The 27,502-nt window shown below is 43.1% G+C and overlaps 1 protein-coding gene across 13 annotated transcripts in view; it reads left to right on the top strand.

Annotated features, from left to right (window-relative positions):
- TCF4 (transcription factor 4) overlaps positions 1-27,502 on the top strand; it is a 422,824-nt gene that overhangs the window by 375,175 nt on the left and 20,147 nt on the right. For all 13 annotated transcript variants that reach the window (XM_048502995.1, XM_048502992.1, XM_048502991.1 and 10 more), the window contains one exon: positions 1,419-1,622. In XM_048502995.1, the coding sequence (XP_048358952.1) occupies positions 1,419-1,622 (204 nt within the window). The remainder of the gene's footprint in view (positions 1-1,418; positions 1,623-27,502) is intronic.

The following is a 27,502-nucleotide window of genomic DNA, read 5'->3' as shown; positions in this document are numbered from 1 at the left end:
CTCAGGAATTTCTTTTAGCTTTTTCACATTAGGGACAGGACTCTTCTACACAGAGGCCATTGAAGAACCAGGAACATCCAAAGCTTTTGCTGCCTGCTCAGATGACTTGAAAGCTTTAAGTGGGTCAGAACCAAAGAAAACCTTGAACTAGTACCTAAGGCGGATTCCGCATGAGCTAAAAACAGCGGTGTGAAAACAGTGTAAACCCTTTTAAACCATTTTTACACCATTTTCCCACTGCTGTTTTTGGCCCATGCGGAATCTGCCTGTGGGTGCTTTGAGCTTGTTTTCTTGAGCAATAATAGTCCATCCATTTGTATGGCAAAAGACTTTGAAAGTTAGGAGAGTTTGACAGGATGAAGAAGTCAGAAACGCCAGGTGCTTCCAAGTTCCTGGACTCTTGGAAGATTGTTTGCATTAGACTCTTTGTCCTCTGCCAGCAAAACATTTGATGTGAATACCAGCCTGTTCTTTCTAACTGCAGTAAAGATAATCTGATTCGCCTTTGAAGTATTCTTGGAGAATTGTACAAGGAGAAATCACAAACTGACATCGGTTAGGCAAAGTGTGCGTTTTTTCGTAGTTTATTTTCATCGCCAGATCTATTTTTATTTCTTTTTGGTCTATGGTAGCTGAGTGAAGTAGGCATGACATTTTCTCACAACCGAATACAGTGTTAACAAGAAGAGCATGAGCGTTTGTTTGTTCTGCAGACCAGGCCAAATTACGCAATTTTTCACAGGGGTGTGTATTTTCTATGTAACGCTAGCTGTGTGACTCTTGTTCATGAGAAGTAAACCTGTTTTACTTGAGTTTAATGCTTTGAAAGCTGTTTGGGTGCATGCTCTGTAGGGAACTAAGCAGTAACTGTGGAACAGAATAGTGGTCTAAGATACTCTTTCTTAGTCTTTTTCCTATGATTGGAATAAAAGATCAACAAAGCTTGCTGAAGGCCTCTGTGCACAACGTACTGTTCCCATCCCTTGATTTTAATAGGAACCACTCAGGTGTAAAAAGAGTTCTGGACAACAATAACAAGTACTTTAAAAAAAATCATGGCAATTAAGCATTTCCATGTGATGCAAAATGCTTGAAAACCAGAAGGCTGTTCTGAGCGGCTATATACATGAGGAGTCAATGGACCTGTTTTGCCCATGAAAATGATGCTGTTTTCTTAAGAACAGAATCTCCTTGGGTTCCCTTGAGGGGATCGTGTCATTGTTTCTGTTTTCTGCAGAGTGAAAACTAAATCAATTGAACTGCGTTCGAAACGTAAATACAAATTAAGACACGCCTCACCTGGGCTTAGCGTTACCACCACCCACCCACCTCTCTAATCTCTGTGAGTTTTGTCTCAGACGTCCACAGCTTTCACGTTTGCTGACGCTTCTCTTGATTTGTTTTTCGTAAACAAACAGCAAAGCCGGATCGAAGACCGCTTGGAACGACTGGATGACGCTATTCATGTTCTCCGGAACCATGCGGTGGGGCCTTCAACTGCCATGCCTGGTAGTCATAGCGACATGCATGGATTAATAGGGCCCTCTCATAATGGAGCCATGGGAGGTCTTGGATCAGGATATGGGACAGGCCTACTTTCAGCCAATAGGCATTCGCTAATGGTAAGCTATAAAGATTAACCACTGCTTTTTAAAAAAAAAAAAACAAAAAACCCTAATAAGAGTAAACTAATTAGGGTTTGTGAACTGTTGGTATTTTCCCTAGCTTTTTAATTGTATTTTTCTTCAGCTTTTTAATTGGGCCATATTTAATCAAACTATTTTTTTAGTTATGGCAGAAATAGGCCTATACTGTTCGTAAATTAAGTTGCTTGTATAACATACTCCCTTCTACAGGAAAAAATGTAATCACTTCTCTGAGTTTTATGAGATTCAGGTTGCATGCATGTGTGTCCATAGAACCTATATTCTGTGAATGGTTTCTGTTTGTGCTGTTTGTGCTGTAAAAAGCAGACAAGAGGCAGCTGTTTTCACAAATGAACCTTAGCATGAGTCTTTTGACTGATGAAATGACTAGAGTAACATTTAGAGGGCCCATTCTGTGTGCACACTATGGGACATGCACTTCTTGTGGGGCAAAACCCGACCTTGCCCCCAGAGGTGTATCAAAGGAAAATGTAGCCTGGTGCAAAATTTCAGTTTTCGTGCCTCCCCCCCCCCCCCCGGGATGAGTGGCCGCCCTCCCCCACCACAGCCAAACGTTTTTTGCACCAGGTTTCGCTTTATCAGTGGAATTATTATGGGGCCTGCACCAGGGGAAAGAAGGAGAATTGTGGGGGATGGTGTTTGCAAGCCTCGATTAGAAGTGGCGCACAGCCAAAGGGGACATTTGACCACATATGTCCCCCTGGGCGGTACGCCCCTGCTTGCCCCTCCTTTCTGTCTTTGCTCAACCTTTCTTCTGCCAAAAGCTAACTGCAGAGGAAAGAAATCGTAATCTTTGTAAAACACTTAAGAGTTGAGATTTTGAGCTACATCTACTTAAACGGCGTTCTTAAATGCTCATCTGAGTCAGGGTTGTCAGTTTTCCACTAGGGACGGGGGAATTTCTGTCTCTGGCTCCTGTTTTCATACCTTCAAGCACCTCACGGCTTCTGTCACCAATGCCCACTGGGAGAAGAAATGAAAAGTAAGAGAGAGAAGGACTGCTTCCAGCTATAGTGGCCAGTTTGTGATTATCATTTTCTGAGAAAGTGAAAGTGATATTGGTCTTCTCTAGGAATCTCTGGAAACTCTGGGTTTTTTTTCATACAATTTTTGACAATTCCTGGAGAGGTGTGCCATCACCCATGCCACTCCCCAAGCTCCTACTGGTAGCTGGCAATCCTAATCTGGGTTTGTAAGGACATGAGAAGATTTATTACATTCCAACCTCACATGCAGCATTAGAGTTTTGATTTTTGCTTATCAGATGTGGTTCACATCCAAGTAGCATCTGTTTTTTTGTTGCTCAAAGCAGTGTGAAACTACTTCCGTTTTAATCCAAGCAATTTTGGTGATTTTTCTGTTGTGGTTGTAAGTTGCCAAAACAATCAATGCCTTGCGCCAGTGGTGGGATCCAAAAATTTTAGTAACAGGTTCCCATTGTGGTGGGATTCAAACTGTGCGTAGCGCCAATGGGGCTGGGCAGGGCACGACAGGGGCGTGGCCGGGCATTCTGGGGGCACGGCATTCCTGGACAGGGCTGTGGCAAGGACGCAGCCACTGCGCCGGTCCTTGGGCAGGAAACGAATGCACGCAGGCTGCCACGCACGCCGGTCCACCTCCTGCTACACTGCTTCAAGTTCTGCGTGCTACTGCTGAGAGGAGGGGCGTAACTAAGGCAACAATCACGTGGCAAAATCACCAATTAGTAACCCCCTCTTGGCACACACAAATAGTTAGTAACCTACTCTCAGGAACCTGTGAGAACCTGCTGGATCCCACCTCTGCCTTGCGCCCTTCGGAAGGGAGCATCTTCAGAAAGCCTTTTACTCCATTAAGAAGCATGGCAGCCTTTTTACTCTTTCAGAATCCTTTTTTTTTTTTTAAAGTAACAATTTTTCTAATTAGTTGAAGATCTTTTTTAGCACCTCAATCCATAAACTGTAGTGTCGGCCAGTACTAATCTGCCTAAGTTGCAGATTGAAGATACCATGCTGAAAAATTGTGGAATCTTCCCTTTGGATTCATAGCTAACCAGTGATTTGATTGAGAAGGTTCTAGTTAGTATTTCAGACTCTGACTGTAAGGCAGCTTCCAGCAAGCAGGATAAGCAGAAATCAAAGGAATTGCTGGAATGTTTTTTGGCATAAAACCTGATGCTTTCGGGTGCAAATTCAGATGCATGGGCCATGCACAGGGAATATTTGGGAGTATGCTCTGATCTTGAAGAGGCTGGATCTTCCCACACCAGTCCTCAATAATTAACAGCTGTAGAGGCAACGTGCTCAGAACAGACAGTGTTGTCCTAAGCAGAGCTATTCCACGCTATACCTTCTGAAATAATTGGTCTTAGACCACAGTAAGTTTATGTAAGATTGCGCTGTGACAATGCACCTTAAAGAAGAGTAACACCACTGAAGTCAATAGGCTTAGACTGGTGTAACCTTGCTTGGGATAGCAGTTGCATCCTGGTTTCTTCAACCCTTTCCCCGAGTCATGTTTCTTTCATTAAAGTTACTGTTTTCTCTATTGTGTTCATTTCTGTTTGAGAGCATCAGGGACTGGGTGTACAGGAGCCCTGCCAAGGGTTTGTAAGAAAGGTGGAGCACTCTTATTTACAAAGTAATACTGATAACATGGCTATGATAAACAAATGCCAAACATGATAAGATGATAGACCACATCTTGTCATTGTGGCTGATAAACGATAGACTCTACAATTAAGGTATCTTCTTTTTGATATTGTGAAATTCTGTTTTATTTCTCACTCAGCTGACCATTACAATATGCCATAATTAGTTCACAAAGATGCCCAAAGTATAATCACAATCACAATAACCTTTATTGGCATTAGGTATTGGACACCAGTTTCAAGTATAAGTAACAACATCAAATTTCGCCCAAAATATCAGCATATACTGCTGCCATCCCTGATGTAAACAGACCGTGCAAGCTGCCTGTATCAAAATTATCCATATATGCTTGTCTAGCTTCAGTGGTGGGATCCAAAAATTTTAGTAACAGATTCCCATGGTGGTGGGATTCAAACTTTGGTGTAGCGCCAGTGGGGCTGGGCGGGGCATGATGGGGGCATGGCTGGGCATTCCTGGGGCGGGGCATTCCTGGGCGGGGCTGTGGCAAGGAGGCAGCCGCTGCGCCGGTCCTTGGGCGGGAAACGAATGCACGCAGGCTGCCACGCACGCCGGTGCACCTCCTGCTAGACTGCTTCAAGTTCTGCGCGCTACTGCTGAGAGGAGGGGCGTAACTAAGGCAAAAATCACGTGGCAAAATCACCAATTAGTAACCCCCTCTCGGCACACACAAATAATTAGTAACCTACTCTTGGGAACCTGTGAGAACCTGCTGGATCCCACCTCTGTCTAGCTTGCATGGACCACCTTGCAACTAATAATTTCATATAAGATCATTTTTCTATGAATATTTGCCACTGCAAATTTGGTGCCAATCAAAGTATAGAAGGAAAACTGTCGTTAAATAGGAAATCAAAGAGGTCATTGGTTTGTCGTTGTGTCCAAATCCAAGATTCAACAAAGTTTTGTTTAGCAGTACAGACTTTAAAAAAAGGAGGGGGGTACAAGCAGAAGGTGAAAGCAAGGAAGTCCCGCTCTATCAGAAGACATTTCCCATAATCCATCCCATAATCTGATAGATGGGTGACAGAGAAACGCCCTTTATGAATGATTTCCTCTGCTATCAATCTACCTATTTTGACTATTTTCTTAACTTAATCTGATATTGGTAACATGGTAGATACTGTCTTTCTGATAGTTCCTTTTCTAAGGTCCTGCATGCTCTAATAAAGTGTCGGGGTCAGGGTTTTCTTCTTTTGTGGTAAACAACAGGAGACATTCATTCAGCCCTCTAAAAATCCACCGCTCTGAGACAGCGTAAAGGGTCCTTTGGAGCAGTTGACGTTTTTCAATGCTTTCAGCCCCATATTTAGTCCCAGAGAATTTGCACGCATTCCATTCCACTTGACGTATGTGCTGAGAGAGTTCAAAATGAGTGTTGCCAAAACGGGAAGCCAGCCCAGAAGATCCTGCTGTAGGGACCAATTTGATCTGTCGCTCTGGCCAGAAATCCATGTCCAGAGGATACGTACCAAAAAAGGGGGGGAGTGTTGCAGCATGGGATTGTGGGATAGCTTCTCTGCAGTGAGCATCGTTAGGGGACGAAGCTGGAAAACATTAGGGCTAACTCTTTCTGTAAGGAATCATTATGGGTGAACAGCACAGCCATGAACTACATCTAGCATCACTTATTTCTGAATGAAATGTGCCCCACTGTAAAAAAAAAAAAAAAGAGGAAATGGGGCCAGCTCTCTTAGCCAAAATACTCTTTGCCCAGATTTAATGGATGCCAATAAGTGTTGCTGCATGCCTCCTAATTCATATCAAGATGAAAGGCAGTGCATTTATGGCACTTATTTCCACTGAGTTTTGCTAGTTATTGCAAGAACTATTTAAAAGAAAATACTTTTTTTTTTTTTTGCAGAGATCACCTCTTAAAATGAAAGTTAAAAGTAATTTTGTTTTGAGCAGCGTGTTATTAAGGGCCAGGAGCGAGTCGCTGGCATTTATAGCTGAAAAAGCAACAAGCCAGAAATGCTAGCCCTGGAAAACAGCCTGCCACCGGACACTGAAGGTGGAGAGGTGCTCTTGCGGAGTCCGGCATCTCCATTTCTCCAATAAAACGAGCACGGACCAGGTGCTGGGCTGGCTGTTTCTACACAGCAGTTGCAAAAGGAAATCTTGTTTGCCCTCAGGTGATGCAAGATGCACCTCAGGGACACATCGAAATCCGAATATCTGGGCTTGCACAAAGCGATTCCATGCGCAAACATATCCCATGCCATGTTTAAACAATACCGCTTTTAATGAAGAAATCTGGCTCTATTAAAAGCCAGATCTGTGACTTGCAACTATTGCTATATATCTGCTCTCAATCAAAGGAGAAAAGGGCCCCCCCCTTTGGTAGCTTTCTGCGCTTTGCATATGTTAAACTGATACAACATGGACCCAGGGCATTACTTCAGAGAGCGTTGTTCCATAAATATGTACTTCCCTCTTATATGCCAGATGTAGCCGAGGAACGACTGGGGAAGAGGAGGGGGCTTTTCTAGAAATATCACTTGTGCATGCAGGACATGATGGAAATATCTGACCCCTGAATTTGGCTTTCAGAAGCCAACAAAAGCAGCTTTCCCCTCTGCTTTCTAGGGGTATGTTTGCTTTGATTAGCAAACGTTGATTATGCAGTATATAAAGCATGAAACTTTGTTGCTTTTGCCATTGATCTCAAGTCCCTATTTGTTTATCCGAAACTGATGAAATAATAAATGAACCCGAGGCAGAGGGGGTACATTTAGGGCACAAACCCCTCATGACCGACAAGTCTGGGGGAAGTGGCCGGGGGGAGGGGGGGCGAACCCACCAGTAAAAAGACTAGCGAAGATTTTCTGACTATCACTGTTCTCATCCTGTGCAGAGTCGTGCAGAGGCAACATAACTCACTGTCTGAGAGACCCATCAGGTCTACTATTTTCTTTCTTCGGAAAACTGGTCTGAATTTTGAAGTCAAACACAAGAACAAAGGAAATAGTTTTTGAGTCGAGTCAGTCTTTGAGTTCGCCTTTGACCATTTGATACATTCCACACTGAAAAGGAAGTTGAAGGGGGATTTTTTTTTTCAGGGGAAAAAAAAGAATCAAGGAGGACACTGGTAATGTTTTCCACATTTGAATTTTAATACATGAAACAGGCTATAAAACTTTGGCCAGCTGTAATAAATAAAGTAGCAGTGGGAGGTACGGTCCGGAAACTTGTTTAGAATGTGCTGGTGGGAGTTTCTTTGCCCATTGTACACCTTCCTTTGTCAAATTGGTACTCTTTTTTTTTTTTAATGATCACTAAAAGTAATTCGAGATTTTGTCCAGAGTATGTCAGTTTCCAGAACGCTTTATCTAATAACCAGGGCAGGCCTGGTGTGAATGTCACCACCCGATGGCAAGAACGATAATTAGTGTTGCCAGCTGCCGATTGGGAAATACCTGAAGATGTTTATTTATTTATTTTATTTATTTATTTAACTTAATATACCGCCCCATCCCCAAAGGGCTCTAGGCGGTGTACAACATAAAAACCATACATAAAATCATCCTATAAAACTTCCATAAATATAATAAAAACAGCAGTTATCCTAAGATAGCATCCCACCTAAACCTAATCCTCCTAAAAAGGAGAGAGAGGCAGTGGGTCCTGATGGTATTTGGACCTATGATCTCAATAATGGGTCCCAATGATATTAGGGACCCATGAGCTGGGGGGGCACCACTCAGCGGCTGGTATCTCCAAAGGCCCGGTGGAACAACTCAGTCTTACAGGCCCTGCGGAAATCACCAAGGTCCCGCAGGGCCCGGACAGCTGGAGGGAGAGTGTTCCACCAGGCAGGGGCCAGAGCTGTAAAGGCCCTGGCCCGAGTGGAGGCCAGCCGCATCATTGAGGGGGCAGGGATCTCCAGTAAGTTGGCCTCTGCTGAACGCAGAGCGTGGAGGGCAAAGTTTGAATAAGGGAGGGACTTCAGGGGTGTACGATGCAAACAGTGGCCATTTTCTCCAGGTGAGCTGATCTCCATTGCCTGAAGATCAATTGTAATCCCAAGCCACCCCCTTAAAGATAACAGATTATGGTAGTGATGGCCCTGCCACTTTTCTGTCCATCTTCAGATTCCTCTTTAAAACTCTCATTTCCCATGAAACCATTGGGCTAATCTGTTAGGCCAACTGTAATCAACCAACAATAACCAAGCCTATGGATGTGACACTGTGTTGCTTTCAGTCATTCTCTACCACCTTGTTCTTTTCCTGCTTTGCAACATTTATTATTAATAATAATAATCTTCTTCTGTTTCCCGCACCCTGTCTGAACTTTTAATTGAAATTTCTTTTGAGCAGAGTTGTGCGTTTTGTTTCTGTTTGTTTCTATGATGTCCTGTGAAGTACCATTTACACTGATGTTGCATAATAATATTATTGTTAATAATAATAATAAATGCTGCAATGCTCTGCCCAATACCTCTTGAAAATCCTCGGGCCTTAGCAGAAGACTCACTCCTGGGATATCAAAGAGCTTATTAGATGATGGCTCATTCTTATTTTAACAAACCTTTAATTCATATCTAGCTCCTTTGCTACTCCGGAAACCGCATGAATAATTGCCAGCCGAAACCATTCATATTCATACAACAGTCCTTGATCTGATGAGAGGTTTATCCAAAAGAAAACAGCACATTGAGTCCTAGGAACAGAGGTCTCCTTTAACTATTAGCTGCTTCCAAGCTCTTTCCTCCCCTCGGAACAAAATATTGATATGTTTGTTTAGAAGAAGAGTTAGATTAATACTGTGCTTTTCTCAACTGTAAGGAGACTTAAAGGAGCGTACAATCACCTTCGCCTCCCCACAACAGACACCTTGTGAGGTAGATGGGGCTGAGAGAACTGTGACTGGTCCACCATCCCCCAGCAGGCTATATTCAGAGGAGCAGGAAAATAAACCCAGTTCACCAGATTAAAGTCTGCCACTCTTAACCACTATAGCATCCTGGCTCCCATTGTTTACTTCATTTATAGCACTGATGGCGACCCTTTTTGAGACCGAATGCCCAAACTGCAACCCAAAACCCACTTATTTATCGCAAAGTGCCAACACAGCAATTTAACCTGAATACTGAGGTTTTAGTTTAGAAAAAATGGTTGGCTCCAAGGCGTGTGTTAGTCAAGAGTAAGCTTGGTGGTAGAAGGTGGCTTTGCTGTGAAGCAACCTTGCAACTCTTCCAACGGGTGAATCATGACCCTAGGAGGGTTTACTTAGAAGCAAGCCTTGTTGCCAGCAACCTGCTTTACTACCAGGTAAAATGGATCAATAACTTTTAGTTCTTCACATGAAAATCAGTGGGGTTTAACAGCGCTTAATAGGGTTACCTACACTGCTTTCCCAAAACTAGGTCTTAGGTTTAATGCTAATAATTGAGCCCAGTGGCCCAGGCCAGCCTAGATGTGGAGGGGCACTCTGTTTGCGTGTGCCTGCAGAGAGGGCTCTGAGTGCCACCTCTGGCACCCATGCCATAGGTTTGCCATCACTGATTTATAGTCTGCTTTGCTTGTTGCGGCTCCAGGCGGATGGTGTGTTTCTGTACGAAATGTGCTGTCAGGTCACAGCCAACTTGTGTCTCCCTCATAGAGTTTTCAGAGTAAGTGGTTTGCCATTGCCTTCCTCTGCAGAGCCTTCTTCAGAGGTATCTCTTCCAAGGACCAACCTAGCTTAGCTTCCAAGTACTGACAAGATCAGGCTATGTTACACCACATTTCCCAAGATGAATTATAACATTTTATTTTGCTCTGTTTTTGTTCACATTATTTATTGTCTGCCTTTCTCAGAGTAACTCAAGGCAGATTACACTAAGGCCGTTTCCGCATGGCTGAAAAACAGCACCCTGTTTTTTTAAAAAAACATCCCTGGGGCGCTGTTCACACAGTTGGCGCTGTGCTTGCCCCCCCCCCCACAGGCACAAAAACGCCCCTTTTGAAACTCACTCAGGGAGCAAGTTTTTTCAAAAGCGGTGTCTTCCCGCCGGCGCGGTGCAAAGTGCACCAGTGTGAGGGTGCCACTTTTGGCCCCACTGGTGTTCCCATTCACCTCCCTGCCCAGAGGTCAGAGGGCAGCATGGGCGTGTCCCTCCAGCCATCCAGAGCTACGCAGGGAGGAAAGGTAGATGAACGGGATGACCCGCAGGTGGCTCCATGCAGAGCCACCTCTGCAGGTCTCAGCAGCCTCAGTGCTGCCCGCACGAGATCGTGCGAACGGTCTCATGCGTCCGCTGCCATTAATTATGCTGGTGGACAGCCGTTTCTTCCGCCATGCAGAAATGGCCATAGTGAGCCAGTACAATTGGAAAAACGGGACATTCAGTAATTAAAGCATTAGGATTTTAGAAGTTTGGAACCACCAGAAAGAACTGAAGCACAGCATAAGTATTCATGTGACACATTACGCAATACAGAAATTACATAAATAGGATCCTACTTACAGTCAGTTAAACCCATCAGTATAGACAGTACTGCTTAACCATCTATCCAAGCAAATTTGTAAAACCATGTTGTGCAGTGCAACCTTGTTTCCTGCGTAGAAAAGCCATCTTGAAGCTTATATATAAAAACAGTTCAAATGAGCAATGCAGTAGGGCTAAATAGAACTACAGAACTGGAAAACCACGCAAACAAAAACTCTCTAAGGCAATCAAAACTGTCAAAGTTGTAGCATACCCTAATTCTTTGTTTTGTCCAGCATACCCAGCTGCTGGCCCTCCTTCTAATGTTGTTTATCTGTTTTTGACTGAATATTCTACTAACGACATTGGTGAATTTTTGGATACTTAAATCTGATGTTTGGAGCTGTGAATGGGCAAGACAGCTTTCTGCAAACCTGAAAAAGTCCCCAGGTTTGCAGAAAAATCTGAAATCTAAACACACTTACCCACACACAAACACACACACACATTGAGGGGAGTTAAGAAATCAAAAATGATAGAAGTGGCTGTTATTAGCAACCGCAGCATTCTGAGGCTTGGTTCTGCCAGTAAAAGGCAGTCGGGGACGGGGCAAAGCCCTTTCTAAGTCTTTTGAACTTTGATGGAAAACTTATTGAGGCCAGGTTGCCAGCTTCAGCTTGGGAAATTCCTGGGGTGGTGTCTCAAGAGGGCAGGATTTTGGGATGGTGTCTCGAGAGGGCAGGGTTTGGGGATGGTAGGGGCCTCGGCCAAATATAATACTATAGAGTCCACCCTTCAAAGGAGTAATTTTCTCTAAGGAGATAGATCTCTGTTGTATGGAGTTCAGTTGTTATTCTGGAAGATCTCCAGATTCAACCTGGAGGTGAGCAACCCCAGGTTTAGCAGCAACCTGGTTTCATGCATTGGGGGGCAGAGCCCCCCAGCCATTTAAGGCCAAGCGAGGCGGTCCATTTCCTTTCAGGCTCCAGCTTGCCCTGGTTTTTCGCTCTTTGCCCCTCACCCCCTCCTCAGAGACCACCCAGCCGCTCCCTTGCCTTCAGTCATCTTCGGAAGGCATCAGAGGTGCTCCACCAAGAATGTTTTGTTTAGGTGATTGTGGATGTGTTGGCGAAGCGTAGAAAGGGAGGCGGTTCTTCAGGTTTGTGGGTTCAAGGCTATTAAGGATTTTGACTGCCCAGAACCTTAAATTGGAACACTGGTGTGGATGGGTGTAACATGCATGTTCTGCCCAGCATTTGATAATAACCAGGTTGTGATATCTTCAAGAGCAGAGTTGTATCATAATAATCTAGAATGGATCCATGTGACCAGGTCAGTGGATTCTAGGTAGAAGGCCATCTTCTGAGCTGAGCTGAATAAAGCATTCTTTGCTCCTGTATTAACTTCCTTCTCCAGCAACGATGTGAGATCCAGTATAATCCCTGGACTGTTAACTAAACAAAATAGCTTGAAGTGGAGAAACTGTCCCAGTTGAAAATGAGAACTGTATTGCCTTACATGATCATGTACACCCCTGTTTGTTTCCAAAAGTGGGCAAGCAGATAACTGTGTGAAGCTGTAATGCAGGGCTAAAATTTGATATTGTTTCTCCCCAAGTGTCTGGTGTAAAGGTTTCCTGAGCTATTAAAAATGGCCCCTTTAAAAATGTTGTGCTTTGTTGTTTTTTAAAGTTGCTTGTGGTAGTTCTTCAGCCAGTATAAGATCACCAGCAGACTGTTGTGTCTTCAACAGCTGAAGTCTTTCCCAGGATAATCATGCCAAGGTACATGACCTCGGGGGCGGGGGGGGGGGAGCGTGTCCCCAGACTTAGAGCAACATTTCAAGAGTGCATGTTTCACTGCAAGGAAGTCCCACTTTTTTGACAGAAATGCATTCTTTTAGCACGGATTTACTGCAAAATCCAAATCATGCTTTGGGTGTTTAGTAGGTCCTACTATTATACAGATGTTGAAAGATGTTTGAGGAAAGTTATATAAAGTGGCATTTTCCCGTTGAATTAGTACATATCTTTCGTATTCATGTTGTTACGACCAGTGAGCAACACAAGCGAAACTGTATCATGTTTTGGGGATTCTGTTGAAACCTCCAACAGTCTCCCTGCCTGATTCATATGACCAGAAGAGTACATGATTTTGTGTGTGTGTGTGTGTGTGTGTGTGTGTGTGTGTGTGTGCGCGCGCGCACATATGTGTGTGTGTTTAATCCAAACTAAATCAACTCATGGAATTTTCAACCCTAGCAAAATAAACTAGCATTTTATGAACTATTGCATTTGAATCAAAAGTAAAAGAGCAGTACAATTTGAAATTATTTTAAAGGCTGGGATAGAAAACAGTGACTTCCACTAATTGGGGAGTGTTCCTTCCTTCATTAAGGAAATGCACCTTTCAGTGATTGAAGACGCCTAAACTTAGCAGAAGAATGCCATTGGATCTATCTGATGTCTTATTTAAATAGGGGGGAAAAACCTTCCCTTAACTGTCCCATGTTATCACAGGTTTTTAAAACCTCCCCCCTCCCTTGACAAAGCATCATATTGCAATGAATCTTTTAAAAAGAAGTTGCAGGATATCATTTTGTATAATTTTGAGCCCTATTTACATTAGCTAGCATTACTAATTCTACATAATTACATCAGATACTTAAATCTGGTGTCGATATTTAGCACAAAGAAACTGCTATGCAGCCGCTATATAAAATGACACTTTTTTAAAAAAAAATTATCTTAATACAGTGACTTCATTCGCTTGAAACTAGCTAATTAGGTGCATTGTTAAAATAGTAGTATTCGGTTTCTTGGGCTTTAATTTAGCATTAGCCTGTGTTCCTTGCTTTTCTACACATGGATGGCTCTATTGTGCAGCTGGGTGTGTGAAAGTTATTGGAGAATAGAAGTCTCTGGGTAACATTCCTCCAGCTCTGCCCTAATTTCTCTTTCCCCTGCAGCCTGGATGAGAAACAGCTGGCTTTTGTTTAAAAAGCTGCTTTGTAAAACATCCGAATCTGGAGGTGTAGAGTTGAGGTCGCCATTCAACAGGTGCTTGGAACGAGCAGGGAAGAACGGAGGACGGGGAAATGGGACTTGCAAGAGTCTCTTGAAGCATATTTTCTCTTAACTTCAGAATGAAGTATCAAGCCTACCCAATGTCACTGTTTATTTTACTCTGTGGGTTTCGCCGATGGGCCATTACTTGCAGCTAAACACTAATATTCCTAATCCTGTAGCTTTTGGATTGGGAGCATCTCCACATCCAGCCAGTAAGTAAAATGAATAATGATCTCCGTAGGAAGGAAATCACTGTTGACTTTTATTTTGTTGGCACTGGCAATTCACTGCTCCCCGTGGGAGCTTGCTTCACTTTTAAAGAAGTGCCGTTGTTTCGCAATACGGTCCTATTGTGTTTTAAACACAGAGTGCCAGACTGGGCAATTAAGACAGTTTTGCCGAAGAGGAGAGGATTCTTAACAGTAGGTAGGGGCAAACGTTAAACCTTGAGGCAGCACCCCAGAGGGCAAAACCTTCTCCAACTGTATTAAAATGAACACCAAACCATACACATCAGCTGTCCCATAGGCACAAAGGAAATGCATCGCCTCCCTTCAAAACCTTGGATTAGCAACATCTGTTTTGTCCAGTAGTGAATGGCGTTTAGCGTCGTTATTTTTTTTAATTTTTTTTTTGCATCTCCAGAAGAAAATGCATTTGGGAAGTTGGCTTTTCCCAGTGAGTTGACATGCAATGCCAAATAAAACATCCGTTTGTGTGGAAACCATGGGCTTTGGTTTAGTAGCGTCGTGATTCTCTGTATATACTGAATTATCCGAAGTCTCTCCCCTCCCTTTAAAATAGAACTGGAAGAGTATAGGGAAGAGTATGGAGCTCTGCCATCCAGCTTTTCCCTTCTCCGTGCTCAACAAACATTTTTTTTAACTAAAAACTATAACTGGTTTCTGCCTCTGTTTACGATGTGGCATGCTATCCTCCCGCTGAAAAGCCAAACTCCTGCTTTGCCACGTTGGGTTACATTTAAATAGATTTTGCATGTGACTCGTGCTTGCAAGAATGGGTTTTGATAAGCTGTTTGGAAAGCTGCTTATTACTCGGTGTACTTCTCCGTATTAAAAAGAAAACTGTTAAAACTTTGCTATTTTTCCTCGATTGAACGCTGCTCATGCTCCCTTCCACCCCCACCCCCACCCCCCATTACTATGAAACCCTTTCTTTGCTTTTGATCTTATTTATAGCTAAGCCACCGGTCATATGGAAACTATTATTGTAAAGCATGGAGATGAAAGACATTCAGTGCAGTTAAATAAGAGTGAATAATTCGGACCAATAACAGGCGCGCACAGTGTGAGAACCCGACTTTGCTGAACTGTCCTTTCCCGTTCCCTTTTTACTTCGCGCTGGAGGTTTATAAGGGCTTTCCAGACAACTGTTTTCTCTCCAGCTTATATGTCTTGACAATCTTGGGCTCGTGTTAACACATATCACCTTATATCCTGCTTGCCATCTTGTTTTTCTCTTTTTTCCTCCTTAACACTTCTAATTGGACTTTTAAAAAAGAAAAGTAATCCTTTGTAAAAGTGTTCTGAAATTGGTTACACACGGCACTCTGCCATCGCTTCAGCTAGCTGAGCCGTATTCCTCCAAACGGACTGCTTTTACAACGCAGCATTATTAGTCTGACAAGACAAACCCACCTCCTAAATCCTTAGAAAATCTAAAAGGTAGATAAGCAGACCTCCCTTTTCATAAATTAGGTTGCAGTTGTCTAGCATCAGACTATCTGGATTGGGGTATCAAACTGTGTTATGCTGTGGTGCAGATGACAGGCTATGGTTCTTCAGGGTTTCAGGACAGCTCACTCCAAGTTCCTGTTGCTTTTAACCAGAGAAGTAGATATGGAGTCTGGGACCTTCTGTATGCCAAGGATATGCTCTCGCTGAACAATTGGCCTCCACAAAGTAGAGCTAAAGATAAAGGTAGTCCCCTATGTAAGCACCAGGTTATTAATGACCCATGGGGTGATGTCACACCATGACGTTTATGAGGCAGTCTTTGTGTATGGGGTGGTTTGCCATTGTCTTCCCCAGTTGTCTACACTTTACCCCCAGCAAGCCGGATACTCAGAGGTGGGATCCAGCAGGTTCTGACCAGTTCCCGAGAGTGGGTTACTAATTATTTGTGTGTGCTGAGAGGGGGTTACTAATTGGGTCTGCTTTTCCGTTAGAAATTCCATTAGGTCCCAAAATCATAAAGTCCTATTGTTTCCTATGTGGCTGGTTAGCGAAGGTAGAAACGGGATAATTCTCCCTGTTGGGCTGTTTTAAAAACATGTTTTAGAAATATGGTCAAGTTCCTTGTTTAAGGAAAGTATCCTTCTTTTGATTTCTAGAAACAAAATTAAGTATTTGAAAGTATTAAGTATTTGACAGGCAGTCAATTAGAGGAGAAGTAGTTGTTTCTGTTGGCAGTAGATGATAGGACCTGCTATAATGAGTTTAAATTATGGACAGAAAGATACCAGCTGGAAATTAGGAACTTTTTTTTTTACAGAAAGAGTTTTTTACAGTAACAGAGAAATTATTAATGCCCCACCCCCGGAATGCCCGGCCACGCCCCTGTCGTGCCCCGTCCAGCCCCATTGGCACTACGCCACTGTTTGAATCCCACCACCATGGGAACCTGTTACTAAAATTTTTGGATCCCACCACTGCGGATACTCATTTTACCAACCTCAGCAAAATAGAAGGCCGAGTGAACCCTGAGTTGTCTACCTGAAATGAACTTCGGTCAGAATCGAACTCAGGTCATGAGCAGAGCAGAGCTCTTGTTGCAGTTCTGCAACTTACCACTCTGTGCCACGGGCTCCTTCCACAAGATATCTGTCAACACATGTAAGTTGGAAACTGAGGCATAATAAGTTCTTCCTTAGAAGCTGAACTAACAATCTTCAGGTTCAAACATATTCACCGATGGTTACATTGAATGCACTTGAACCATTGATCTATACCAGTCTGTACCAAGTAACCATGCTGGTGCAGCGGGACATCACCAAGTCAGTGAGGTTACACTTTGCATAACGACTGGAAAATGTTCAAACTATTTTAGCTTTCAGGCAATATATTCGGGGGGGGGTGCAAAATAGAAAAGGAAAATTTGTTGCTAAATGCGAACATGATGTTCCCAGTTTATCTTAGTCTGCAAATGTTTTCGTTAAAATGGAAGTGTTTACATAATTAGGTTAAGATGAGGCCATGTGCTGCTTTTCCTGGGACAAATATGAATGGGAAATACAAGAAACAGCCATCATATCAAGAACTAAATTGAAGTTCTCAAAGATAACCTTTAAGAGTCATTAGATAGGAGTCAGTTAAAAATTTATGTAGCCTCTTCAGCCTTTTGCCTTTCCTTCCTCTTTTCCTGTCCTGTTTGAGTATGCCACAGTAACTGGTGCACTGATGGGGAAACCCTGTAGATCATGCAGGAAAACTGGATGGCTACTTTGTGTGACAGAATGCTGAACTAAATGGATCACTGGTCTGATCCAGCAGAGCTCTTCTTATCCCAGTGCCAGTTGGTAGATCAATGCTTTTGCTTCACCAATCCCCACTAAATGCTGTAGAGAATGAGGGTTAGCTGGTTTTGGTTTTGTACAGTCTACTTTTTTTTTACTAGAACCCTAATGGGCCACTAATGTGTAACTGGCAAACACGGTCTCTTGAGAGCCAGTCTGGTGTAGTGGTTAAAAGTGGTGGAGTCTGATGTGGAGAACCAGGCTTGATTCCTCATTCCTCCACATGAGCAGTGGACTCTAATCCGGTGAACTGGATTTGTTTCCCTGCTCCTCCACGTGAAGCCCCCTGGGTGACCTTGGACTTGTCACAGTTCTTTCAGAACTCTCTCAGCCCCACGTACCTCACAAGTTGTTTGTTGTGAGGAGACTCCTTTTGGTTTAAAAAAATCGCTTGTGAAGAGACTGTTTGGTATGTCTTATTACAGTGTCCCTTGTATGCGTCTATCAGAGCCAAGTACCTAGCCCCCTTGTTGGTAGACCAAGTTGAGGCAAGCGACGCACAAAAAACTGTATTTCTCCTTAATAATGAGAACAATGCGACGTTGGAGGCCGTAGCAAAATTTCTGTGTATTGTTATTTCAATACGATCTTAACCATTCCTTCCTACCAGTATTATTGTTCTGTTGCTTCTTATACCAATAAAGGTTATGAAATGAAATGAAATAGTTTTTTAAAAGTGGGATATAAAACCTAAGTCTTCTATTGCTGCTGCTGCTGCTGCTGCTTCTTCTTCTTCTTCTTCTTCTTCTTCTTCTTCTTCTTCTTCTTCTTCTTCTTCTTCTTGCCTAAGAACATAACAATAACCAAACTGGATCAGATCGAGGTCCACTTGATTCAACATTCTTTGTAAGGATTGCGTTAACCTGCAGCCATGTGGTCATCCACCAAAAATTGATCAGCGGTCTATCAGTCAACCAGGGTCTATCTTCTGTACCAGATACGATGGGAAGCTTTTATGCTTCGTAGTAATAAGCAAAGATGAAGTGTGTTATGGAAGGAAAGTAGGGCAATGGAGAATGAATGCTTGTCAGCATACTCTGCTAAAACCTGCTGAGCCATTCTTTATTGTGCTGATTCAGCTCTCAGAGATGGTTTATTTTATTAATTTATTTTATTTAAAATATGTATTAGCAGCCTATCTACCTTGTGGAACTCAAGGTGGCTTATGGTGTAAATAAAGCAAAGTATTAAAAAACAAAGCAGCAATTAGAAAAAGACCACAATTTAAGATCTTAATTCGGGCTGCCAATAACAAATGGTAGTGTAAATAATAAAGTCAAATAAAATTATGTATTTTATTATTGTACTTTATTTTGGGCTTATATATTCCCCCTACCGCCAGCAAAGGGTGGGCTCAGGGCAGTTCACATGCAAACAATATACAATACAGTCCGAATACAATTAAAACCCAACATAGAATTTTAAGACAACTTTGGCACCAGAACAATTTTCAAGTAAGTTTCCAATGGAGGAGCAGGGAGGAGATCATGTGGTAGAAAAACCAACCAAGCTAAAACTATCCTCCCCCCACCCGCGAACTATGCTATTCCATAAAAAGAAGTGGGAAGGGGGGGAAAGGGGATGGGGAGGCCAGCTCAGATGGCAGAACCATAGCTGCCTCAATCATAGACTTGGTGGAACATATTTCCCTTTCGGACCCTACAGAACTGCATGATATCCCACAGAACTCTGGTTTCAGTTGACAGAGGCCGTTTCCGCACGGCCATGCTGGGGGGTGCGTCGGCGTATACAACACCAACACACACAAACCCGGTAAAGGCAGGGAAGACGGTGCTGCGCCGTCGCCCGATCGACGTACCTTCCCTGCGACCTTCCGGCGTGTCGCCCAGGCCAGGGGACACGCCCCCCTGCCCTGCACGACAGCTCTGGAGTTGCAGGGCAGGGGGGCGGGTCCCCAGGCCTGGGCGATGCGCAGAAAGGTTGCAGGGAAGGTACATCGATCGGGAAAGGGGAGGTGGCGCCTTCCAGCTGCTGCCGTTCACACGGCAGCGGCTTCGTGCCACAGGGGGGGAGCGAGGGCGGCGCGGCTGCGATGCAGCTGCACCCCCCATGCGAACAGCTCCCTAGGGATGGCGTTTTTGCCATCCTTAGGGCGCTGTAAATGGCCCGTGTGGAAAGGGCCAGAGAGTTCTACCAGACCAGGGCTCAAAATGCCCTTCTGACCCTGGTTGAGACCAAGTGGATATCCTTTGGGCCAAAGAATTCCATTAAGTTATTTCTGGAAAAGTGTAGCTCTCTCCGGGGATGATGTTGGGAGATGCAGTCCCATAGATTATGTCATAGCGGTCCGTCTGTCATCCCCCCCCCCCCCCCGGCATTTGAACACTTAAGATTGGTTGTGCTATAAATCAGATCGTTATTGAAAACTGTCAACATGAGATATGGGAGACCCATCCTGAAATCAAGATTCCCAGGGACTGTGATTTGGATAATGGTGTTGTGTTGTGTTCTGCTGGGGCGGGGGGTGGGGGTGGGTTGCCACAGTGACCAAGGGAATTAGATGGTAGGCTGTCTCCTTTCTTGGCGAGAGCACCAAAGCAGTGAAAATAGCAGTGGTCCTTCTCATGTGCTTTTCTTGAGGACTGGTCTCAATTCTCCCTAAAGTAATTATAAATCCAAAGTAAGAATGTTTTTGAACCTGTGTCCCTTGGTAAGAAAAGGGTTAACTATAAGCCACAGCATCCGAATATTCCACTCGTAACTTCATAGGAAATCTTCCTCCATTGTTTTAATTTTTTGCAGCTTTTATCTGCTGCCCACAATTCACAAACTTCTGCCCATCTGTGTGCAATAAAAGTAACGTTTGGATGAGTGTTTCTTACCACTTTTAAAGATGCACTTTTAGGACTAAATGGTGTGTTTTTTTTCCACTTTAGAGCAAATAAGTTTTGCTTTCCTTTGATATGACAGATACTGGCAGGGTAATTGAAACTGGAATCTAGCGCTCTGAGCCTGTCAGGTATAATTGATATTTCACAGGCAGATTACAATTCAAAGACACCAAAACAGTTTTCTGTGTCGATGGGTGTCTAATTACAGTGAGAATATATCAACTTTTCTTTGTGTGTTTACTGGGGGGGGGGGGGGGAATGATCTCATCTATCAAATATGTATACTTAAAAGTTAATGCGAATGAGTTTTTTGTGTCTGCTTGTACAGATGTAGCTGTGTGCAAGGTCGTGAGCACGATATGCAAGTAAAATATGCTTTCAGGAAAGTAAGTCCAACTTCTAGCATAAGAAAGCACAAACAATACAATCCAGAGAATATCCAGTTGCAATGTATTTAAACTCATGGGACTGCAATGCAACTGTTTGCTGAAATGCCATTGATTTCATTAATTTGATGTGACTTGATTGTTTAGAGCCAGCGTGGTTAAGAGCAGTTGACTCTAGTCTGGAGAAACCAGGTTTGATTCCCCACTCCTCCAGTGGAACGGCAGATTATACTCTGGAGAACTGGGTTTGTTTCTGTACTCCTACACATGAAGCCTGCTAGCCACAGTTCTTTCAGAACTCTCTCAGTCCCACCCATCTCACATGGTGGCTGTTGTGGGGAGGGGAAGGGAAGGCAATTGTAGAGAAAAGCAGGGCATTAAAACCAACTCTTCTCCTCCTTCAGAAGTTCTGCAGTTAAATGTAAGTGCTTCAACTCAGCCAGTTTTTACCATTTTATTTTGTAGGTATTAATCTGAATACAAAACCAGGTAATGTCACCTTTTTTGAAAAGGGTGGAGACAGTGGAAGAATGTAGAGGAGGCTGTAGATGGACAGGTTCCCAAGCCCTATCTTTATGAGAGTCTGTTCAAATGCCTTCAAGTATTGAGCAAAGTGCCTCACTCCATTCCTACATGCGCTGTCTCACTCTCAGCATCCTCACTGGCTTTTCCAGAGCAAAAATAGCACAGAACGTGTGGCAGCCTCACCCAGCGTGCATTTATTTTTTCAAAGGTCAGAGGCTTAGAACTTGGTAACCTAGGCGGAGGCTAGAGAAAAGAAGCCACAGGGGGGCGCTAAAGTATATTCCCTTGATTGCTTTGGGGATTTGAAGTATACGTGGTGGGCACCAACTCAAAATGGCTGCAATAGAAAAGGGCAGGGCCAATCACAAAATGGCTACTGTGGGGGGCAGGATCAACTATTTATTTTGAGGAAGAGATCCTCTGATGGGTTGCGGGTTCTGAAGACAGAAGCCCTTTGCAGGATGTTGTCAATCCTAGAGACACAAGACAGCCTGTGTTTATGTCTGTGCCGTGGGCTCGTGACTGTGATACACTTGACTGAGATGAGCTCACTGCTTTGCTTGCCATTCGAACTGGAAGGGCTGGAGGTCTCTGGGGGTTCCACCCCCATTACATTCACATTCATTTAGATTTTAGTCCAATGATTCAAGAAACAAGCAGGTGCTAGTAAACACAAGTTCCTTGGCCCCACAGACATAACACTGGGAACCACTGACATAAACTGTTCCAGTATATAGCCATGGAATAAGCAGAAAGAGGTACAGCTTTGTTTAAAGAGTTGTTCAAAGAGTAAACAGGGGGAAATGGTGTCAGACCCATTTGGCAAACGTTTTATTTATTTTATTTATTTTTTCGACTTAATATACCGCCCGATCCCCAGAGGGCTCTGGGCGGTGAACAACACAGTGTACATAAAATCATTAAAACATAATTATCATAAATATCAATTAAAAACAGCGAATACTTCCTAACATAGGCATCCCACAAAAGTCAGTGCTTACCATAACTAAATCTCTCCCAGAAAAAGAGGAGAGAGAGATGATAAAACCCGATGATATTAGGGCTCACATGGATCAAGGCCCATATGGAACAGTGGGGGGGGGGCACACTCAGCAGCTGGTCTCTCCAAAGGCCCGGTGGAACAACTCAGTCTTACAGGCCCTGCGGAAATCACCCAAATCCCGCAGGGCCTGGACAGCTGGAGGAAGAGTGTTGAAAAAACGTTGATTTTTAATAGAGTACATATATTTGATTGGTTGGTTGGTTGGTTGGTTGGTTGGTTGGTTGGTTGGTTGGTTGGTTGGTTGGTTGGTTGGTTGGTTGGTTGGTTGGTTGGTTGGTTGGTTGGTTTTGTATACTGTCCTATCCCCAAAGGGCTCTGGGCGGTGTACAACAAAATTAAATCATAATATAGCTAAACTACAAATCAAAGCTAAACAAATAAATTCCAATACAATATCACAATCGTGACGTGTCACCAAAATGGGTACCAGTCGAGATAACAGAACTCCTTTTTTTTTTCATTCTGCATTTATGATATTAGTCATCTGAACACAATCTATCTGGTAGGCAGACAAAGCACTGGTGATGTTACGATGGGGGAGCAGCTTGGGGTAATGCCTGTTTTTGAGGCATATCTGATACAGAAATAGTATTAATAAGTGGATGATTCCAAACAGACTGTAGTGCATCTATTCATTAGATATCTCTATAGAAACACAAACAGATAATTATTTGTCACACTGCTTGTTGGAAACAAAGACAGTGAAAAACAAATAAATGTTCTCCCCCACTCCATTATTGTTTGTTAAGAGTCACAGGATGCCTACAATAGGTTGCATTGTCATTACACAGAACCTTAATTCAAACCAATGGGGTTCTCTGGCATGTACCAACTGCCCCATGCAAAAAACAAAGATCAGGGGGAACCTTGCCAAAATCCACGTCATGTGTGGTTTTTTTAACCTTTGTAGAAGCGATTGTGAAGCTGAAGCAGATACAACGATACAGTTAACTTGTTGAACACCTTGGCCTTTCCCTTTGGCCTGTGAACCACAATTGCACTGCTCAGTCATATTTAAAAGTGTACGGGTAAAATTTTAAGGAGTTCCCAAGATATTTTGACCCTAAGAACATAAGAACAAGCCAGCTGGATCAGACCAGAGTCCATCTAGTCCAGCTCTCTGCTACTCGCAGTGGCCCACCAGGTGCCTTTGGGAGCTCACGTGCAGGATGTGAAAGCAATGGCCTTCTGCGGCTGTTACTCCCGAGCACCTGGACTGTTAAGGCATTTGCAATCTGAGATCAAGGAGGATCAAGATTGGTAACCATAGATCGACTTCTCCTCCATAAATCTGTCCAATCCCTTTTTAAAGCTATCCAGGTTAGTGGCCATCACCACCACCTGTGGCAGCATATTCCAAACACCAATCACACGTTGCGTGAAGAAGTGTTTCCTTTTATTAGTCCTAATTCTTCCCCCCAGCATTTTCAATGAATGCCCCCTGGTTCTAGTATTGTGAGAAAGAGAGAAAAAATTCTCTCTGTCAACATTTTCTACTCCATGCATAATTTTATAGACTTTTATATCTCACCTCAGACGTCTCCTCTCCAAACGAAAGAGTCCCAAACTCTGCAGCCTTTCCTCATAAGGAAGGTGCTCCAGTCCCTCAATCATCCTCGTTGCCCTTCTCTGCACTGATTCTCTCCTGGGCCCATGCCACCACCAGCTATGTCCAAACCAAAAGCAGCATGACCCCAGCCCAGCAGACGCCAGACCCCTCCTGTGCCAGTGATGGTTTGGTTTAAGTCAAATCCCTGTGTGACTTTGGCACTCTTCTTGTATTGGTGGAATATACAGGCTTGAAAATACACATCTTTTTCTTGCGACCCATATGCACCTACTTCAGTCATGTCTTGATGTAAAAGATTTTGGTAAGCAGAAATCAACAGTAGGTGAATAGACATAAGATGGTGAAATAGCAGTCAGCCTGGATAGGTTTGTAGACATGTTAGATAAATTCATGGAGGTGGCAAATTTGAAGGAGACTACTACGCTGCGTGAGAATTTTTGGGCTGCCAAACCTAAGGAAGCTCCAAAAAAGATCCTGTAGCGGGGGAGCGAAAACAAAGAGTTTACAAAGTGGTCTCCACGAACCCCCAGATCACATGAGCCCCTACAGACAGATGGCCCCTGGACCTGGACAAGGAGAGAGCCAGCGAAATGCCATACTTGCTCCTGGGATGATCTTTTCTGGAAGGACATATGTGGTAATACAAACTGCTGTGACTAGCTGGAGTGGGAGAAGTTGGAGCCTGGAGTGTTGCGATCTTTTCCCAGCTGGAGCCCTTGTCCTACCCCTTTTAGGGAGGATTACAAACATCTTGTTTATGGATTGAAGGGGGAAAGAAGAGTTTTAAAAGAAAAACTCAAACTTTCCTGTTGAGGAGTCCAAAAAAACAATAGAAGATGTTCCTAAAAGGTATGGAAACTTAGAACTTTAAAAAATAAACAAAAAGAGAAAGAGAAACTAAATAAAGGGAGAATCTCTGAACTGAAGGAGGGTGAAGGCTGTGTCTGTCAACATACAGAATCTACAGTCTGAAATAGACTTTGTAAAAATATCCCAAGTGAAGAGTTGGGAAATATCCCAACAACGATGGCTGAATTATTGAAATAGGGGAAGAAGACTTAAAGGTAACAAAGAAGAAGGGCAAAGATCTGAAAGAAGTGCTAATTCTGTACAGTTGGAACTTAAGGTGCATGACCAAGCCATTCTTCAACTTGAATACCAAGCCAGAGAGAAGGCCTTAAGACTCAGGAGGGTAGCAGAAGAACAGAATCCTTCAAAAGAAAATCTTTAAAAGACAATATCCTCAGCACTGCCCAAATTCTTGAAGGTGGAAGAGGAATATGTGGCTGCAAAGACTGAAAAAATCCACAGTGAATTCCAAAAATCCAAAATCTCATGGACTGAGCAGAAATATTGTCATTTTCTATGCAAATGATTTTTGCTGATCAAGTCTTAGAGGCCCATCAAAAATCTTCATTCAAGATGAAAGATAAAGAGGTCATAATAATAAGAGAAATCCCGATGAGAGTCTTTCAAAAGAGAAAGAACTATGCTTTTTTGACTGATTCTCTAAAGAAGAAAAGATTTACATGGCTTCCATGGGAAGGTCTTTTGTTTACGTATAAAGGACAGCAACACAGAATCGCCCCTACAGCAAGTTCTAAGGAATTCTACAAGAAGAACATTAAGGATTTTACTCAAAAATATCTAGCTGTTGAATTTGTGAAATGAAAAAGTGGATAAAATAGATTAAATAGATTAAAATGTTAGATATTAAAAGCTATAGAGGAATGTTAGATGTCAGTCTGAATTATATAATTTAGTGGAGATGACCCCTATAGGAAGGAAAGAAAAATATTGTATAAAAACCTTCAATTTTGAAAACCAAGTTAGGGAGATAAGTCTATAACAAAGTTATATTATAACAATGTTTGTACCTTTTTTAAAAATTGGGTTCAAATTATTTTTAAGATTTTAAAGCTTTCTGGTTTTTATATTAATTAAAATTTTACTATATAAGGGATAATTTTGACACAGGGATTTGGTCAGGAAGTCACATTAGTTATTTTTAGCTTTTACCTGCTTTCTTAATAGTGTAGAGTTACTGGTTCACTAATGTCTACCTTCCTATGATAGTTTTTGTTGTAACTGTTATCAAATCGATAAACATTATTCAAAAAGAAAAAAAGCCATGCACTGGAAGTTGGCCCATTACCACCCCAGTCAGTGAGGTTTGCTTTTAGACCTCTTACTGTTTGTGGTGAGAGAGGGATGGCAGGTTTCCACTGGCTGTGCCTCCTTTGAGCTGCTTTGAGGTAGGAAACCCAGGGAGATTCTTGACCTCATGGGGGACACTAGGGGAGCCAAAGCTGACCTTGGGTTGCCCTTACTAGAATATTGTGGCAGCTCCAAGAATGCCCCAGTCCTGCATGATCAGAAGCCAGACATGACCTACAAGATGCGCAAGACAACCAAAATAAATATTATGTCAAGAAATTAAGGGTTCAAGTGAGGGATAAGGTATTGGTACAGTGGCAAGTTAGGATGTTAGATTGGCATCAACCAGAGCCAGGCTTTCGGCTTTGGCTCCTTCCTGGTGGAACTCTGTCAGTGACACCAGGTCACTGTGGGACCTTAATCAATTCCGCAGGGCCTGTAAGACAGAGATGTTCCACTGGGCATTTGATTGAGGTCCGTTATTCCATCTTGCTGGCCTCCCAGCTATTCCAACTACCAGGTTTGGCTGTTAGTGTCATACCGTGCATTCTTCCCCCTCTTTTTTCTTGTTTTCTTGTTCTTCCCTACTCTTGCATAATGTTATGTATAAGAACTGTTGAGATGGGGAGATATATATTGTAGGCTCCTATAGGAAGCTGCTGTTTGTTAAGTGCCATTATTAGGCTTAATCATAGGTTTTAGTATTATTCATTGTAATGTTTTATTATATTGTTTTAGATTTTGTAAGCCACTTAGAGCTCAACTTTGGTTGGGATTGGGTGGAATATACATTTAATAAAATGAAATAAATGTGTTAGGCACAGGCACAGGAAATCTGTGTCAAGGCCCATACACAGTTCCAAAGGTCCTTGGCCCATGTCTTATAGGCCTGGTTCCAAACAAAGGAAAATATTACACATCAACCACCTTAAGGGATGACACAAAAGCAATACAGTTAGTTGCCAGCTGGAAAAAGATCTGTTGGAATTATCCAAAAGGGCTGCTCCTGTGGCAGGCAGTGGCTGTTCCAGAGGAACTACTAGTCATGGAGTAAATCCTTTACTCGATCCAAAGGCAACAGATCCTCCAACAAATCCCAAAAATATTTTCCTCTTGGCCAGGATGGACCACCATGTTGTCCCGCACCATCCCCACTATTCCAGGAAAGGTAGTCAGAGCCCCTTGGAGGCTGATCCCTTGCAAACAGTGCAAAGTAGTCACAAAGGAGGTAGAAGACATACTACGAAAAGGGATTATGGAATCCTCCTACAGGGCCTGACTCTGCCCAATAGTACTAATACCAAAACCCAATGGTTTAACCTAATTTTGTGTCAATAACTAGGAAGCCAACTGGTTGGCCCAACCTGATGCCTGGCCAATGCTTCATGGCAACATTTTGTTATACCTTCTAGGGCCGTGGTGGCGAACCTTTGGCACTCCAATTGGCCATGCTGGCAGGGGCTGATGGGAATTGTAGTCCATAACATCTGGAGTGCCTAAGGTTCACCACCACAGCTCTAGGGAAAAGGCAGTACCTGTCAGCCTTGGAGCTTACAAAAGGTTATTGGCAAATCCCATTTGCACCCGAAGACCGGGGAAAAAAATAGCCTTCACCAT

This window comes from Sphaerodactylus townsendi, linkage group LG07 (genome assembly GCF_021028975.2).
Source record: "Sphaerodactylus townsendi isolate TG3544 linkage group LG07, MPM_Stown_v2.3, whole genome shotgun sequence".
NCBI lineage: Eukaryota > Metazoa > Chordata > Lepidosauria > Squamata > Sphaerodactylidae > Sphaerodactylus > Sphaerodactylus townsendi.
This window is presented reverse-complemented; position numbering and strand designations above follow the sequence as displayed.